This window comes from Dendrobates tinctorius, unplaced genomic scaffold, assembly GCF_039654945.1.
Source record: "Dendrobates tinctorius isolate UK_male_01 unplaced genomic scaffold, ASM3965494v1 ptg000139l, whole genome shotgun sequence".
Lineage (NCBI taxonomy): Eukaryota > Metazoa > Chordata > Amphibia > Anura > Dendrobatidae > Dendrobates > Dendrobates tinctorius.
Window position 1 is genome coordinate 11,213,194 of NW_027361807.1, and position 17,910 is coordinate 11,231,103.

Here is a 17,910-nt window from a genome sequence, read left to right on the forward strand (position 1 = left end):
TCAGACGGGCAGAAACACCTTCCAGCGTCTTTGCATCGCACTCCGAGTTTGGCAAGCTCCTTACCAGGGAAAGAAAAAATCCAACCAGGCGCTTTTAAAGAGGGAAGTGCCTCGGCGTGCTGTATCCATTTTCTCAGGAGCTTACCGACAACTGGTCGGCTTCCCCCTCTGTTGACGCTCCCGTGTCCAGACTTTCTAACAACACGGTCTTCCCGATTTCAGGTGAGGTGTCTCTTAAAGATTCTAACGACAGGATCATAGAATCTCTAGCAAAGTCAGCATTCGAAGCGGCTGTGACGGTGCAAAGGCCAGCCTTCGCTTCCACTTGGGTAGCGAAGGCCATAGCTACTTGGGCGGAGGATCTCCGCCAGGGCATTCTGGATAAAGCCCAACCAGAGCGATTGGCCGAGCTATCCAACCAGATCTCCCATGCAGGGGATTATCTGGTCTCGGCCTCCTTGGATGCCACGTCTTGCGCAGCTCAAGCATCCAGCAACATGGTTGCAATGCGGCGTACAATTTGGCTCAAGGCTTGGCAGGCGGATTTATCCTCCAAGAAGTCCCTTACCAATCTGCCTTTTCAGGGAGCGCGTCTTTTCAGATCCCAGCTGGACCAGATTATTAAAGACGCCACTGGAGGCACTAGCTCTCTTCTCCCCCAGTCCAAGCCTCATAGACCTCCTCCAAGGCATCAGTTTCGGCCCTTTCGGCGCTTCGCGACGGCGGAGACCTTTTCCAACCAACAAAGGCCGCAAGCCCGTCAGGATAGGAAGAGGGTTTCCTTTAGGACCACTCCCTCCTGGCGATCTCGCTCCTCCCAGGGCCAGAACTGGACGGTCCTCTTCAGCATGACTATCATCGAACCCCCGAGGCGCCTCCCCAACTGGGCGGTCGACTCCTTTTCTTCAGAGACGTCTGGCTTGCCTCAGTAGCAGACGCTTGGGTCAGGGAGATTGCATCTTCAGGATACAAGATAGAGTTCGTTTCTCGGCCCCAGGATCGTTTCTTCGAGTCCCCACCTCCAAAAGACCCCGCCTTAGTTCCGGGTTTCTGTGCATCCATCCACTCTCTCCTCAGTTCCGGGGTGATTGTGCCTGTTCCCGAAACAAAACGATTCACAGGGTTTTACTCAAACCTGTTTGTAGTGCCGAAAAAAAGATGGTGCAGTTCGGCCCATCCTAGATCTCATGTTACTGAACAAGAGCCCGCCTACGACATTTCGGGATGGAGTCTCTTTGTTCAGTAATCGCTTCCATGGAGGCGCAGGAATTCATGTGCTCAATAGACATTCAAGATGCCTATCTGCATGTTCCCATCTTCCCTGGGCATTAGAAATTCCTGCGTTTCGCAATTCACCAGGACCACTACCAGTTTGTTGCCCTGCCGTTCGGTCTCGCCACTGCGTCCAGGGTATTTACAAAGATCTTGGCGGCGTTGTTGGCCTTGTTGAGAATCAGAGGTCTTGTCCTCTTTCCCTACCTTGACGACATTCTAAATCAAAGCTCCGTCTTTTCACCAGACTCACCAAAGTCTTACCATAGTCTTCGACACCCTGTTCAGTTTCGGGCGGTTCGTCAACAAAAGGAAGTCCTGCCTGGTTCCGACACGTCTTGTGTTTCTAGGCCTATTGTTCGACACCAGTCGATCGAGGGTTTTTCTCCCAGAAGAAAAGATAATCTCTCTGCAGCGAGATGTACAATCGCTGCAGAGCACACAGCTTCCATCTCTCCGGGCAGCCATGAAAGTCCTGGGAAAGATGGTGGCAACGACCGAAGCGGTTCCCTTCGCCCAATTTCACTCCAGACTGCTTCAACAGGCTATCCTGTCTCGGTGGAACAGATCTGTTATTTCACTGGAGCGTCCAATTCGCCTTTCATACAGGGTCAAGCAGTCTCTCAATTGGTGGCTGACGTCACCCCTCATCTCTTCCAATTCACTGGCAGATTGTGACAACGGACACCAGCCTCCTCGGCTGGGGGGCAGTGTTTTGCAATCAGACTGTTCAGGGTCGGTGGTCAACTCATGAGACAGCTCTGCCTATCAACGTCCGAGATTCGGGGGCGATCTGTCTCTCATTCACTGGGAAACGCTTCTCAAGGATCTGCCGATCTGGATTCAGACAGACAATGCCACAGCGGTGGCATATGTCAACCACCAAGTGGGGACACGGAGTTCCTCAGCTCTAGCGGAAGTGTCCAAAATTCTTCACTGGGCAGAGGTTTCAGTTCCAGCAATATCCGTGGTGCACATTCCCGGCGTGGACAAATGGGCCGCCGATTTTCTCAGCCGCGAGGGTCTTGCGGCGGGAGAGTGGTCCTTACATCCGGACGTCTTATCAGCTTTGCCGTCGTTGGGGGACTCCGGACGTAGATCTGCTGGCGTCGCCATCTCGCCTGAACAGGAAGGTCCCACAGTTCGTATCAAGGGCCCCGAGATCCTCTCGCAGTGGGCGCCGACGCTCTGACCATTCCCTGGTCTCAGTTCAAGCTCCCCTACCTGTTCCCTCCCCTTCCTCTTGTTCCCAAGCTGTTGAAGAAAATCAAAGCGGAAGGGGTTCCAGTCATCCTCATCGCTCCAGATTAGCCCAGATGGTCTTGGTTCGCGGACATAGCCTTCTCGCGGACGCCCCCTGGAAGCTCCCAGACAGGGCAGATCTGTTGTCTCAGTGTCCGATTTCCCACCCCAATTCTTGGCCGCTCAATTTAACGGCGTGGCTGTTGAGACCGTAGTTCTGAAACGATCAGGTTTTTCGGATCGGGTTATTCACACCATGATCCAGGCTAGGAAGCCATCGTATTCCAAGATTTATTATCGTACATGGAAGGCCTATTTCTCTTGGTGCAAGGCCAATGACATTCTGCCTATGTCCTTTTCTCTCCCTTCTGTCCTGGCGTTCCTCCAGACAGGCCTAGATGCGGGCCGTGCCCTCAGCTATTTGAAGGGTCAAGTTTCGGCGCTTTCCATTCTTTTTCAGAAGACGTTGGCCTCCCGTCCGCAGGTCAAAACCTTTCTTCAGGGAGTGGCTCATACCGCACCTCCGTACCGTGCTCCCGTGGATCCATGGGATCTCAATCTGGTTCTGGAGGCTCTTCAACGGTCTCCCTTTGAACCCCTCAGGGAAGTCTCCCTGTCCCTTCTCTCTTGGAAAGTAGCCTTTCTGGTGGCCATCACTTCCATCCGGCGCGTGTCCGAATTGGCAGCCCTGTCTTGTCGCCCCCCTTTTTTGGTGGTCCATCAGGACAAGGTGGTCCTGCGGCCTCCGCCTTCCTTCCTAAAGTGGTGTCCGCTTTCCACCTAAATGAGGACATTGTTCTCCCGTCCTTTTGTCCGCGTCCAATCCACTCTCTGGAGCGCTCCTTGAACAAGCTAGACCTGGTCAGGGCGATGAAGGTTTACCTGGCTAGGACGTCTCCCTTGCGGAAGACAGACTCTCTTTTCATCATTCCAGATGGTGCGCGGAAAGGTCAGCCGGCCTCTAAGGCTACCATTGCTCGCTGGATCAGATCGGCAATTTTGGAGGCCTACCAGGTCAAGCATCGAGTGCCCCCTCCTGGAATTAGAGCTCACTCTACTCGGGCAGTGGGTGCCTCCTGGGCGGTGCACCACAGAGCTTCTGCACAGCAGCTCTGCAAAGTGGCAACCTGGTCTTCGATCCACACGTTTGCCAAATTTTACAAGGTCCACACCTACGCTTCGGCGGACGCCAGCCTGGGCAGAAGGATCCTGCAGGCGGCGGTGGTGAGTCCTCAGACCTAATGGAAGTTTGCTTTTCCCTCCCCAGGGACTGCTTTGGGGCGTCCCATGGTTTCTGTGTCCCCCAGTGAAGCGACAGAGAAAACAGGATTTTTGGGTTGCTTACCGTAAAATCTGTTTCTCGGAGCCTTCATTGGGGGACACAGCACCCTCCCATATTCTGCAACTCCTGTTCTTATGTTGTTTGTTGTTTACAGTTGAGTTGTCTGTTCTGTTTTCATTCTGTTTTGTTACTTCTCCTACTGCTTTCTCACTAACTGAAGAAATTAGTGCCGGTCGGTGGGGTGTATACTGCGGAGGAGGAGCTAACCTTTTTTGTGCATAGTGTCAGCCTCCTAGTGGCAGCAGCATACACCCTATGGTTCTGTGTCCCCCAATGAAGGCTCCGAGAAACAGATTTTACGGTAAGCAACCCAAAAATCCTGTTATTTTTTATTCATTCATCCTGAGTTGGAAGCCAGCAACCACCTCTGCCCCAAATTTTATCTAAAATTTTCTGTGTGATGTCGGTGACGGAACAACAATATCTTATGAAGTAACATAGCATTAAGTAGCTAGATCCATTCAAATAAAGTTGGCGATTGAACTGCCAGCGACTTATAAAGGTAGTCTTCTTTGCATAAATCAGAGAAAACTGTTAAAAAGGTATGCATGTTTGATTTACATGTTTCCAATTATGTAATTTAAGAATAGAATCACCAGCTCCCAGAACCTCGGATACATGGAGGACTCCAAATAAGATGAAAGTAGATGCCAGAAGCTGTATGACATTTCGGACACTCATTTAGGTATTCAAGTCTAAAACTGGCTAGTTATGAATTGCGATGCCAAGAAACTAATTTAGGTAAAGCTATTGCCCTCTTCCACTCCTCTTACATTAGAGGTCTCATATCTGTTTCCTTCTTTAAAGGAACAAGGGAATATTTCCTGGACTTGTGGAGAAGTATTGAATAAATGGTGGATATCAACGGGGGTATGGGAGGGCTAAGCACCAGTTCTAGTATGGGAAATATAGGCAAGCTCCAGAATCTCACATGCAATTGTCACTCATTGTATGCTTGAAACACAGATATTAAAAAATCTGAGAAGGCAGATCATAGCTGGTCTGCAAAACAGGAGAGTCCACCACCCTCGATTCCGAACGTACAGGAGATTTAAGCTACGATATATCTCACATTTCTCCAATCCTAAACACCCCAAAGAGGTTTAGCTCTTGTCAACAAAAAGCAAAATATTTCAGATGAGTGCTGGCAGTGTAGGGAAATTCAGATTTTTGTTTTTTTGTACCCTTATACAGAATTACAGGCAATAGCAAAAAAAAAAAACGGCACTTGCATTTTTCAAACACGTTTTAAAGATTCAAGCAGAGCAGAAATGCCTGAAAAATAGGGATTTTTGTGTACTCACCGTAAAATCCTTTTCTCCGAGCCAATCATTGGGGGACACAGCACCCACCCTTTTTAGCCTATTGGCTCACTGTAGCATTCTTAGTCTTTGACTAAGTTAGGGTTATTGTTGACTGTTTATGCTCCTACTGCTTTTTTCACCGAACTGGAGAAATCCCAGCCAGCGAGAGGGTGTATACTGCAGGGGAGGAGCTAACTTTTTTTCTGGTTTACTTAGTGTCCTCCTAGTGGCAGCAGCATAACACCCACTGTCTCTGTGTCCCCCAATGAGCTGTAGGAGAAAGGAGGTTTCATTTGAGGCTGTGTGCACACGTTGCTTTTTTGCGTTTTCGCAGCGTTTTTCCGCTGCGGAATCACCGCAAAAACGCATCCCATGCAATCCTATGGGATTCCGCAATGCTGTGCTAATGCTGCAGATTTTTCCGTTGTGGAATCGCATAGCGGAAAAATCCACAGCATGCCCATTCTTTTTGCAGAATCGCGGCGATTCCGCACCCATAGGAATGCATTGATCCGCTTACTTTCCACATGTGGTTATGCCCACCATGCGCAAGGTAAGCGGATCATGTGCGGATGGTACCCAGGGTCTGGAGGAGAGGAGACTCTCCTCCAGGCCCTGGGTACCATAATCCTGTAAAAAATAGAATAAAAAAAAAAAAAAAAAAAAAAGCAAGTGATATACTCACCCTCCGGTGGCCCCCGGAGTCCTTCCCGCCTCTCACCACGCTCCAGACATCTTCCGGTCCCAGTAATGCTTTGCGCGAATGACCGCTTTTGACATCACGCTCTCGCCAGCGTGACGTCATCTCAGGTCCTTCGCGCAAAGCATTACTGGGACCGGAAGATGCCGGGAGCGCCGCAGAGCAGATCGGTGGCTGCCGGAAGGTGAGAATAACAATATTTATTTTTTTAATTATTTTAACATCCTATTTCCAAGCGATGCTTATCGCTTGGAATGTGCAAGCATTCCGCAAGCGAAAAACTTTTGCAAAACGCTTATTTTCCGCTGGAAAAAACGCATGTGAATTCGGGTATTTTTACCCGCAGCAGAGTGCAGAAATGTTGCGGAATTTCTGCAACGTGGGTACATAGCCTGATAATCTTATGGAATAAACCATGAACACGAGAGTACAGATTTTCTTTTTTACTATTGCCTTTAAGTGGAATACCATCCACTGACACGAGCGCCGACATCTCAAGAGTGCCGACTGGATTAATTTATGGACTTAACCAGAATTATTGGAAGGGGGTTGAGGACCTCATTTTCCAAGAATTGATCATTCGAATTCTATTAAATTCTATGTATTACCTCCTTAAAAAGTTTCACCCGTTCCATTAGGCAAAAAAAAACTGCTATTGTGTATTCTCCACTGTCTAACAGATGTTTAATAGCAAAAAATTGGAAAAGAACACAAGTACAGTCACTGATGGTCATATACTCATGCACAAGGACAGACAGACAGAAGATGGTCCCTGTGTGATGTCAATTTATCCGATCTTGTAGTCCACTCTTTTGTAAAAAAAAAAATGAGGGAAAGAAACCAGACAGTAGACCAAGACTAAAGATCCTTTAGACCGAAAAAAAAAAAAAGTTTGTGATGACTGGCGGCTCCTTTTCCTCTCAGCTGGAAACTTTAGTCCAGTGTTGCACCGCTCTGGATTGCTCCTTCTCCTTCGCCATCTAGAACCCAGAGTGGTAGGTATTCTCTCTTTTCATTCCATGGTGAAACCCAACTCTCTCTTTCTTTCTAAGGTGTACCGCCATCTTCACCAATCTTGGCAGAGGCATCTGGTCATGGACTGTTCCATGTCTGCGGATTCGTCCACAGTAAACTACAATCTCATGTCTCAAACGATTCTCCGTTTTGTTTCAGAAGACTGTTCTTGTCCATAATTGTGTATGACGGAGCATACCCTACAATGTCCCAAAAAGAACGAGGGTGCTATACAAGTTTTTTTTTCTGCCCACTTCCAGTTTCTGTGACTCGTCGATTGTTCTTTAACACTTTCGCAGTTGCCTGCACTCAAATCCGCCCGCCTCCTTCTTGCAAGGAGATAGTCTACTTTCTTACAGTCCCTTCTCGGAAACTTTTTTGTTTTCTAAATCTGTCATCTTCACTGTTTCAACTTGACTATTACTGTTTTACAACCTGACTGTGAAATGCAGCATCCAAGGCTCTGGTTCCTCTGATCACAGCGGGATTATGATCTAAGTAGGGAAAACCTCTTATTCCCCCCCCCCCTTCCTTACGTCAGAGCTTGAGTCTAGATTGTTCCTCAGCTCCCAAAAGAGCAGGTTTATACCTTCCTTTCAAGGAAACCTGCTCTTGGTTTCATTTATTCCTGTTTTCCTGTGGGGTGCGCATGCTTACTAAATTTCTAGCAGCCTCTAATGTGCCTTGGGGGTGGCCAGAATCTGGATTGAACACTCAACAACGTTCTCTCTCATTTTCTTTTTAGTCACTCTCGCTAAGTTTACCTCCCTCTATCAGTCTCTTGAGATGTTATAACTGGGCAGAGTGCACTTCAGCGCTCAATCTGTCGAGAACAGTTTCTTCAGACGCTCAGATTCCCCGTTTGCATCTGGAGAGTTATCAATTGCTTTTGAGTCTGGATCCGCTCTAAAATTCTGGACGCATATCAATATGGGTCAGACCTTCACGTTCTTCCTGCTCTCTTTATCTGTGCCAAGGACCTTCTGCCACCATTCATCCTCGAGCATCCATAAGCATTTTTTCTAAGCTGTTTCCCAGTCATCAGTTTTTACTTTCCAGATTCGACAGAATGCTCACTTTTTTCCATCTCCATGGTGTTTATTGGGCCTGGGCAGAAATCTTTTACATATTACAGTTGCGGGTCTCCGACCTGAGGTTCTTGCCTCTGCTCGTGTCTTTGACTAGTCCTTGTTTGTCTTCCCACCCTTACGGACAGCCTTGGGATGTCCCATGGTTAACAGTGTTCCCAAATGAAGCGCTAAGGCTATGTGCCCACGTTAGCGTTTTAAAACAGATAGAAAACCGGACTTCATCCCAGAAAACGCGCGTTTTCCGCACTTTTTTTTGCTTAAAAACCGCACGTTTTTGATGCGTTTTTTTCCGCACGTCTTCTGGATTTTTGGTTCTTACTGTGAAATCTCTATCTCTGAGCCTTTATTGGGGGGACACAGCACCCACCCTTTTATAGATGCTTCTGTTGGCCATTTACGCATTAAGTAAAATAGGGGACACATCAGCGACCGATTAGTGATCTGTCATAAGCCTAGAAGGATGAATATCTAAGCAGAGCACCACATAAAATCTCCGCCCACAGGCCGTCCCGGAGCATGAGAATCTCATTAAAGGGGACCTGTCACCATTTTTGGGTCATAACAGCTAAAAATATAAATCTTGTTCATCGTCTGCTATGCATTGCCTAAATACTTAGGCAACCCCATGACTCCCCCTGAATATCATCCTCATCGCCGTGAGAAATTTTGCACCTGCGCAGACAAATCGTGTCTCACACTGTATGCTTTGTTCAACTGTGGGCAAAGCCAAAAAGATGAAGTGTGCATACGCCGGCAAACGTATTTCCAGCTTATATATTGGAACTACTTCCATGTACCAGAAATACGTTTACCGTCGCAAGCGTACTTCTGCTTTTCGGCTTTGCCCGCAGTTGGGCAAAGCGCAAGACACGGTCTGTGTAGGCGCGAAATTTTGTAACGGCGATGAGGATGACGCAGGAAGCGTCGTCCAGAACGGTGAGCAGCAGAAGGGGGAAGGGTGGAGTGGCCCGAACCCACGGCCATCGGACCTGATTAGAATTCAGGGCTGGAGAAATAAAAAACGTTTTTCAGGGCTATACAAGGAAGTCAGGGGGCTACATAAGTATTTACGGAATGCATAGTAGACCCTGACCAAGATGATATTTTTAGCTGGTATGACACAAAAATGGTGACAGGTTCCCTTTAACTGAAAACTGCAAATAAAGATTAAACAACAACCACTAGACGGATTTCATCAACCAAGGTTTCAATTTAATCAGTATAATGGCGCCGACCTGACACTGTAGTTTACAAAGGAAAATCCTGCTGACAGGTTTGCTTTAATCTGTTGATCTCTGATTAGTAGAATTTTATCTTACAAAAACTTCTGCTACGTTGTTAAAATCATTTTGTTATTATCAAACAATGTTAATCCTGTGCTAGTGAAATTTTTCAATACAAAAAAACCTTACATCCATCTTTAATAAAACGTTTGCAGTACAATTAGTCACCTTCTATAGAATAATCACACTTTCTTGATTTATCCACTACGCTCATGTAATTACAAGACCACCATTTTTTATGAAATGTAATCATCCACTAGAATAAGGGTTTGTAAAAATACAATGATTTATCCTCAAGATAGGCCATCAAGATTACATAGGTAAGGTTAAGGGTCCAGTTACATTTAGCGATGCACCAGCGATCCCGACAACGATACAACCCGGACAGGCTCGCTGGTGCATCGCTAAATTGTCGCTAGTGAGCTGCCAAACAGGCAGATCTCACCATCGACGCAGCAGCGATAAGCGATCCGTCAGCGGTCGCTCTTACCTGTCACACCGCAGCGATGACGACTTCCGCCTGCGTCCATGCGTCGCAAGTCGGTGCCAGCGGGACGCCAACGAGGAGAAAATGGCCCAGGACATTCAAGCGTGATCAGCGGTATCCAGCGGGCGGGCCGGTCGCAGGTACGTGTCACACAAAGCGAGATCGCTAGCGATATCGCTGTTGCGTCACAAAATCAGCGACTCTTTAGCGAGATCGCTAGCGATCTCGCTATGTGTAAAAGGCCCTTTAGATTACACATGGCCCCACCATTTGCCTGACTGAAGTACCATACAACACTGTACAGTTTGCGATGACAGTAAATGGGACTGAAACACAATACTGGGTGTTATCTAAGCATGATAAACAACAAACCGGATAGTATTCAACACTGCACCATGGCCTCTTCAATCAGCTGTGAGCTGGACCCTCACTGATCAACTTTTTGTATTGCATCTTATTATACAATGACATATATCCTATTATTTCATTCAGATGCGAGAGAAATATGTGAATTAAGAACACTTTGCTAAATGTGCACCTTTCTCAATATGATTACTGTCATTAAAGGGAGTCTGTCTGGACAGAATGACTGTTCCAATCAAGCAAAGGCGCTTGGTGTATCCTTGATGTGGCCAGTTAATAGCACCTTTCTCTCCATTCCACCCACGACCCTCTTCTTTGATTAATAGCTCTGGCTTTAGAGCCAGAGAAGGGAGGATGAAAATGGAAGACAAGTAGGCGGAAAGGTGCATTTAAATGTTAGCCCAGGCCACGGCTGCACTGAGCGCCTTTACTTGGTTTAAGCAGTCATCCAGTGCTGACAGAGTCCATTTAACACAGGAATAGTTTCAGTTATTATAATGGAGTATGGTAAAACCATGATCACACTATAATCGTCTATCAAACAGTAATGATATTAATCATAAGAACACAAAACAAGGGATGCAATAAGACCAGCACTTAGTCACGTTGTCAAAAACTTTGCATGCCAGAAACGTAAGTGCAATGTTAATCTGAAGTAAACCCGGAGTTTCAGCCGTGATCTGTTGGAACTGCCTAATGCTAAGTACACACACCAAATCAAGTGTATTGGAAATACTCACTTTGAGGCAGCTCTTCTGGTTCTTTTTCCTTGTGATCCAATATTATCAATCTCATCCAAATCAGTGTTGCCTTCTTCCATTGCTACATCCTCAGCAATGCCTCCATCCATAGTACAATCCTTTATCTTATCAAGCCTGCGAAGGTCTTGGGAAGGAGCAACCAACAAGTCTGCTGGATAGTATTCATTGCTGGGGATAAAGTTGACAAGAAGCTGAATATATCATTCATGAATATTAACAGCACAGACAAGGAGTTGTCCACTACTAGCACAACCCCTTCTCATTCCCCATGTTTAGCCCCAATAAAATAAAATCACCTATACTCTCATCCCGTGGTGGCGCCATTCCAGCGGTGTCTGCACTCGCATTCCCAGGGCTCACAAATTTGTTATGACAAGTGAGCCCTGTGCCCAATCACCGCTGGCATCAAAAATACTACAGTTCAGCATGTGGTATATATGGGACTGAAAGGATTAGCACAACTCGGCAGCAGAGACAGCCCTCAATGTCTAACCATTCGGGGGGCTGCAATCAGCACTGAAGAGCGCATTTAAGAGATGGATCGGAGCATTTATGATGCCGTCAGTCCTATGTCATGCCAACACCATTATGCCATTTCGTGGGAACAACGTGTTTAATGTTATGCATAAGTATGACAAGGAGCGAAAAGCTCGCAAAACTTTTTTTTTTATTATTATTACAAAGGTTCTCAGTTTTTGAAATGGCTGAAACTGCTACTGTAGACATGCTAACACATTTATCTATTAACAATCCTAGAAGATCTACATTTTAGTGAAAAAGATTCAAAGTGAGGTTGACAGAGAAAAACCTACCTTATAAATCTCAGGAGAAGAGGGGAAAGTTCCCTTGATCGGGGTTCCACTCTGTCCGGGAAGTGTGACATTGCTTTCCAGAGAAGAAACCGAAAATTGGTATTATCAGTCCTCTCAGTTACATCTGCTCTACGTTTCAGCATATCACCATACAAAACTCCAATGTCTCCTGCGTAAAAGCCAGGGAAATCCAACTTGCACTTGGACTCGCTATCTTCTTTATTTTGTAGTTCTTGCTCTGTATGAAAAGATGTCACTCATGAAAAGTAGGAAAAAACATGATTGAAATGAAAGGACATGTCTACAGAACAAATTCTGGAGCAGGTTGGAAAAAGTTGAGTGAATGACATGGGGCCTACTACACTCAAAGATGTGGCAAGAATAAACGTACTTCTAAAGCACAACTTTCCTTTGTGACATTTTTATTTTTCAACGGTCTAGCTGCCAATCATATACGTCAAAGGACTAAGAATTATTTCATATGGAGCACTCAACTTCAACTCTTGGGTCTGCATGAACACATATTACAGTCTGATATGCGCCAACAGGTCATGAGTTACAGGTGATAAAGGGGACAGAGACTTAGAATGGATGTATAATCAAATAGGGCAACAAATGTACAGTTAAAGTATAGCAAAGAAACGCTCAGAAACTTCAAGAAACGGATTTTAAGTTACAATCCAAAAAACTTTACCAGCACAAGTAGCCGAATCCTCCAAATGTTCATGCAACACCTTCCAGAAAGTCTTATTTTCCATCTCATTTGCATGAGAGCTGTGAACAAGAAATGAGAAAAGAAATTCACTTTTGGACCAGAGCTGTGGGAGGTATCCGACACCTTCCTTCTCAGTTGCCAGCCATAAAGAACATAATTTCCTATTTGCATATCTCTGTGAAGTGATTATATGGTATTGCACTCTTCTAGCAAGCCAAATAAGTAATACCCTCTTAATATTCCTCCCTGGTACTCTTCAAGGGAATCTGTCATGATGATCAATCACACAAAAAAGCTTATAGGGTCATATAGCACCTTGAAAAATTAGCCAATCTCAACCTTTATTTATGAAATCTGCCACTCCATAACCCAAAAAATAAAAAATGCAAATGAGGCTGAAGTGCTCTGCCTTCCCGGCTCTATTCCCTGCCTAGCACCATGACCGGTAGCTCTTTGGCTTGACTACACTGCCAAATTGGCTGTGGTATAGAATGACTCATCTTTCAAGCAGATACATGGCAATATAAGCCGTTTGGGTGCTTGATCGACTTGACAGATTCTCTTAAAAAGTTATTCTCATCTTTAGACGATAGGATAAGTGATAACTTGTTGATCGCGGGAGTCCAAATGCCTGGATGCCAACCGATCTTGAGAACAGGGCACTAAATAGCCTAGTCTGAGTAAAGCGGTAGCTGGGCACGTGTATCACAGCTTAATTTATTTTCTATGAGACTGTTGGAAGAATCCAGGCTCTAGGCTGCTGTTGGCAGTCATGGTATGTCCAACTTCTGCTCCATTCAGACAGGGCATTTCAGAGCTCCAGTCTCATGATTGGTGGTGATCCCAATGTTTGCACTCGATCAGTAAGTTCAGTACTCAATAAGCAAGGTACCTATTCCATGGAGAAGTGATAGCTTGCAACGGTGAGAAGACTTAACAGCTTTGGTTTTGATAATAAAAATCATTGTTTGCCAGGAGCATTGATTTTAAGGTTGGCTTAATAAATCATCACAATCAATACACATCTCTCCATGTAAACAGTTGATGTGCTGCCATTAACAAGACATTCTATGGACCATTCTGTGCACATAGATCAATCTTCAGACCACCATTCAGCTTATACACAGCAGGTCAGCAGTCGATTAATTGCCTGCCTATAGGGGCCATTACATCAGTAACATGAAGTTATACAAGACTAGCATGTGCTGTCTTAGGCCGGTTTCACATTAGCGCTTTTTAAGCGCACGCACGGCCGGGGGTAGCTCCGCCCCCGAGCCGGCTCTCTGCCCGGCGTGCCCGCCCCTTGCTTGTAGCGCCGCCTCCTAGTGGACAGCGGCGCCTGCGATCGGCGCACCCTATCTTTAGCATAGGGTGCGCAGATCGTGCGCAGGCCGTGCGCTAGTTGCGCTTTGACCTGCGCTGCGCACCTTTGACGGTGCGCCGTGCGCGCCAAAATCCGAAAAGTTTGATTTTGGCGCGCACGGCGCACCGTCAAAAGTGCGCAGCGCAGGTCAAAGCGCAACTAGCGCACGGCCTGCACACGATCTGCGCACCCTATGCTAAAGATAGGGTGCGCCGATCGCAGGCGCCGCTGTCCGCTAGTAGGCGGCGCTACAAGCAAGGGGCGGGCACGCTGGGCAGAGAGCCGGCTCGGGGGCGGAGCTACCCCCGGCCGTGCGTGCGCTTAAAAAGCGCTAATGTGAAACCGGCCTTACAGACAAGCCATTTCATTAATTAGTTGTACTTACACAATAAGATCAATCACTGGGTCCCAAAGAGGACTGAAGTTTACATAAAGCATAGCCAGCAAATATCTCAGAGGTACCTGGATACAAAACAAAAACGATAAAGAGAGAAATAGATAAAGCAAATGCCAAAAACTGGAAAAAGGAATGTGAAGTACAGCACGAAACAGAACACATACAGGAGAATGAATAACCAACTAACCTCTTGGAAATCTTCCATCGCTGCTCCTTGTACAAGATCATGCCTCAGCTTTCTAAGATGAAGTAATTTTTCTCTATATAAATGGACAGTAGCAGGGACAAGCTCTGCTTGCAGGAGCACAGAAAACACGGCCGAGTCTTCACCTTCTCTGGGTTCCTAGAATTCACATCAGAACTGGTTTAAGCCTTTCATGATGAACCTACAAAACAGACTCTCTAAAAGATTCATTTACCTCCTGCCTTGCAGATTGCTGGTTACAGAAGTGGTTTAAAATCCGTATAGTCAACAGCCGCACCTAAATAAGATGGGACACATTTTATAGATCTGCACAATAATAATATGCAGAAAGTGACATTAAAGGCTTATTCACACATTGCATTTTCTGCCACATAGCGTTTTACCATACCAAGAAATCTCATGCACAGGCTGCTTAGGCTAGTTTCACACTAGCGTTTATTCGACGCAGCGCACAGCGCCGCTAAGCCCCGCCCCCTGCCGGCTCCCTGCCCGCCCCATCCGGTCATCGCCGCCTACTATCGCACATCTTTAGCATAGGGTGCGCAGATCGTGCGCTGGCCGTGCGCTAGTAGGATTTTAGTGTGCGCTGCGCACTTTTGAAGGTGCGCCCCGAACGCAGCATGTTGCATTTCGGTGTGCACGGCGCACCTTCAAAAGTGCGCAGCGCACGCCAAAATCCTACTAGCGCACGGCCAGCACACGATCTGCGCACCCTATGCTAAAGATAGGGTGCGCAGATTGCAAGCGTCCATGTGCGATAGTAGGTGGCGATGACCGGATGGGGCGGGCAGGGAGCCGGCAGGGGGCGGGGTTTAGCGGCGCCGTGTCGAATAAACGCAAGTGTGAAACTAGCCTTAGTTTAACCTGCAGATTTGAAACCGTTTACATTCTGCAGGAGGTCAATTCTTTCAGCAGCATTTTTCACCCATTCAAATGAATGGGGAAATAATGCATGAAAGAACGTATCAAAAACGTATATTTTATACAGCATTTTTACTGCCAATATTCATGTTTTTGGTGCAGAAATATCTGACGCAAATACTTAAAGGGGTACCCAGGACTTTATTAAAAAACAAAAAAAATGTGCCCAAGCACTAACAGGCAGGTAGTTGCAACTTACCTGCCTGTTAGTGCTTAGGTTCATTTATTTTCTATAAAGTCCCTTATACACCCTTTAATGTGTGTGCAAACCCCTACGCAAGCAGTTATTGGAATTATGCGGGAATAGGCATTTCATGAAAACAGTCCACATGTAATAAAATGGATTATTTTGAAAGGTGTTTGCTAGCTCAGCATAATTTAAATGACTAGTCTCTCCATAAACACAGAGAGACTGGACAATCTAACCGAGAAGGGTGGAGGGAAAAGCTGGTGGTGATCAGGTCAGACGATTGTTCTCCCCTCTCCCATATAGCTTTTACACTATGTATTCTATGATATGGTGCAGCATTTCAGAGCAGAACATACCGTACATGTCTGTGATTAGGGAGCAGGTGCCAGTTTTATGCTACCATGCTTATAATGAAAGTTTGAGCAAGAACTTCATGCCGTTATGTATAGACTCTGAATCACTGCACTGATTTCCACTGTAGACTTGAATTTCATCTTAAAAACAGAGTAACTGTTCTCCGAACCTGTAGTCAGAATATAGGTAGCAGTACAGCTTGTAATAGTGTCATTATTATATGACAGGTGGATGTTAAAGGAAATTTTATTTAAAAAAAAAAAAATAATAATGAACAAACATGTCATTTGCTAAGATGTATTTACAAGGTTCTGTAAGAAAGTCACCATCAGTAAACCTGAGCTACACTATACTAAGTCAACTCATGACAGGAAGCTTTGTTTTTATCGGAAAAGGCACCTTCGACATAAGGGTAATCCCTTTAAAGGACTTTCCAAAGATGGAGAAATGCTCTCTCCTGCATTAGAGGCACGACACATTGCAAAGTTTCCAAAGTCTCTCAATTATGGAATGCAAATGCCATATTTGGTTAATCGTAAAAACGTGGTATAATAGCCAAGACAGAAAAGAGAGTCAAGAGCGTTCAGTTAGTGTTAAGATACCTTTGACGAGTTGCTTGATATATTAAATTGCAACTGGGAAAAAATCTCCAACTGGATGTCATGAGAGAGCTGCTCTTGAAAGCCGCAGAAAACTAATCTAGTGAAGTACAGATCAGCCAGTAGTAATGCACATGGATCCGAGGGAGCAGCACTACAAGGAAATAATCAATGCAAGTCACACAAATATTCTTCATATTAAACAAAGGATAAGGAACAGGTGATCAAGTTCAACCCAATTATATGGAAAATGCACAACTGCCCCATGGCTAAGTTCTACAGTGTGTCCGTAAAGTCATGGTGCAATTTTGACCAGTCACAGGAAAGCAACAAAAGTCGATAGAAAAGTGAAATCTGCACCAAGTGAAAGGAAAACCCTCCCAGTTTTCGGTATCTGTGACCAAAGTGCTAGGTGAACATCGGCGCATAACGAAACGCCACCACATAGGAATAACATTATTCGGTGGGATAAGCAGTTGAAGGAAACCGGCAGTTTGGTGGAGAAACCCCGTTCTGGTAGGCCATCAGCCAGTGATGAGTCTGTAGAGGCTATACTGGATACCTACCTAAGGAGCCCTAAAAAAATCTGTGCGCCAAGTAAGGCTACAGTTCAAAAGGTGTTAAAGAATCGTCTCCATTTTACGGGGTACAAATTGAGGCTGTTGCACGCTATCAAAGAGGCAGATAGACCCAAACAATGCGCGTTTGCTACAGATATGCTTCATGACATCGACAATGATGCAAGATTTTTGCATGTTTAGCGATGAGGCAACCTTCCATATCTGTGGACATGTTCATCGCCATAACGTCTGAATATGGGCTGCTGAACATCCTCATGCCTACATTGAGTACGAACCTAACACCCATAAAGTGAACGTGTGGTGTGGCCTGACGCATGATAGGTGATAGGCCCTTTTTTTTTTCTCATGGAGCAGCCTGTGACGGCAAACACGTATCTTGACATGTTGGAATTGTATGCAGTGCCACAATTTCCAGAAGGTGTAATCTTTCAACAGGACGGTGCTCCTCCACACAAAGCCACCATTGTTCTTGAGTTTCTGGATAGAATATTCCCCCGGCGGTGGATAGGCAGGGGTTCTGTCAAGCCATGGCCACCACGATCCCCAGATCTGACACCCTTAGATTTTTACTTTTGGGGTTATGTGAAGCAACAGGTGTACATTGAACATATCAACAACATTAATAACTTAAAACAGAGAATCACAGACGTTAATCACTCTGTTACACCAGACGTCCTTACCAGTGTGTGGCAAGAACTTCACTATTGTTTGGATGTGTGTAGGGCAACAAATGGAGCCCACAACAAACTGCACTGAATAGGTATGAAACTGGGAGAGGTTTTCTTTTATTTGGAGCAGATTTCACATTTCTATCATCTTTTGCTGCTTTCCAGTGAATGATCAAAAGTGCACCATGACTTTACGGACACACCGTATTTAAAATAAAGGGTGGGTCATTATCTTTACTAGGAAGA

General features: G+C 45.8%; 1 protein-coding gene across 1 annotated transcript in view; it reads right to left on the reverse strand.

Annotated features, from left to right (window-relative positions):
* Positions 1 to 17,910, reverse strand: part of UTP20 (UTP20 small subunit processome component) — a 187,324-nt gene that overhangs the window by 124,155 nt on the left and 45,259 nt on the right. Inside the window, exons 16-22 of the mRNA XM_073545021.1 lie at positions 16,419 to 16,569; positions 14,566 to 14,628; positions 14,334 to 14,489; positions 14,135 to 14,211; positions 12,366 to 12,445; positions 11,672 to 11,909; positions 10,839 to 11,027 (exon numbers count right to left, since the gene is read on the reverse strand). Coding sequence (XP_073401122.1) covers positions 10,839 to 11,027; positions 11,672 to 11,909; positions 12,366 to 12,445; positions 14,135 to 14,211; positions 14,334 to 14,489; positions 14,566 to 14,628; positions 16,419 to 16,569 — 954 coding nt within the window. The remainder of the gene's footprint in view (positions 1 to 10,838; positions 11,028 to 11,671; positions 11,910 to 12,365; positions 12,446 to 14,134; positions 14,212 to 14,333; positions 14,490 to 14,565; positions 14,629 to 16,418; positions 16,570 to 17,910) is intronic.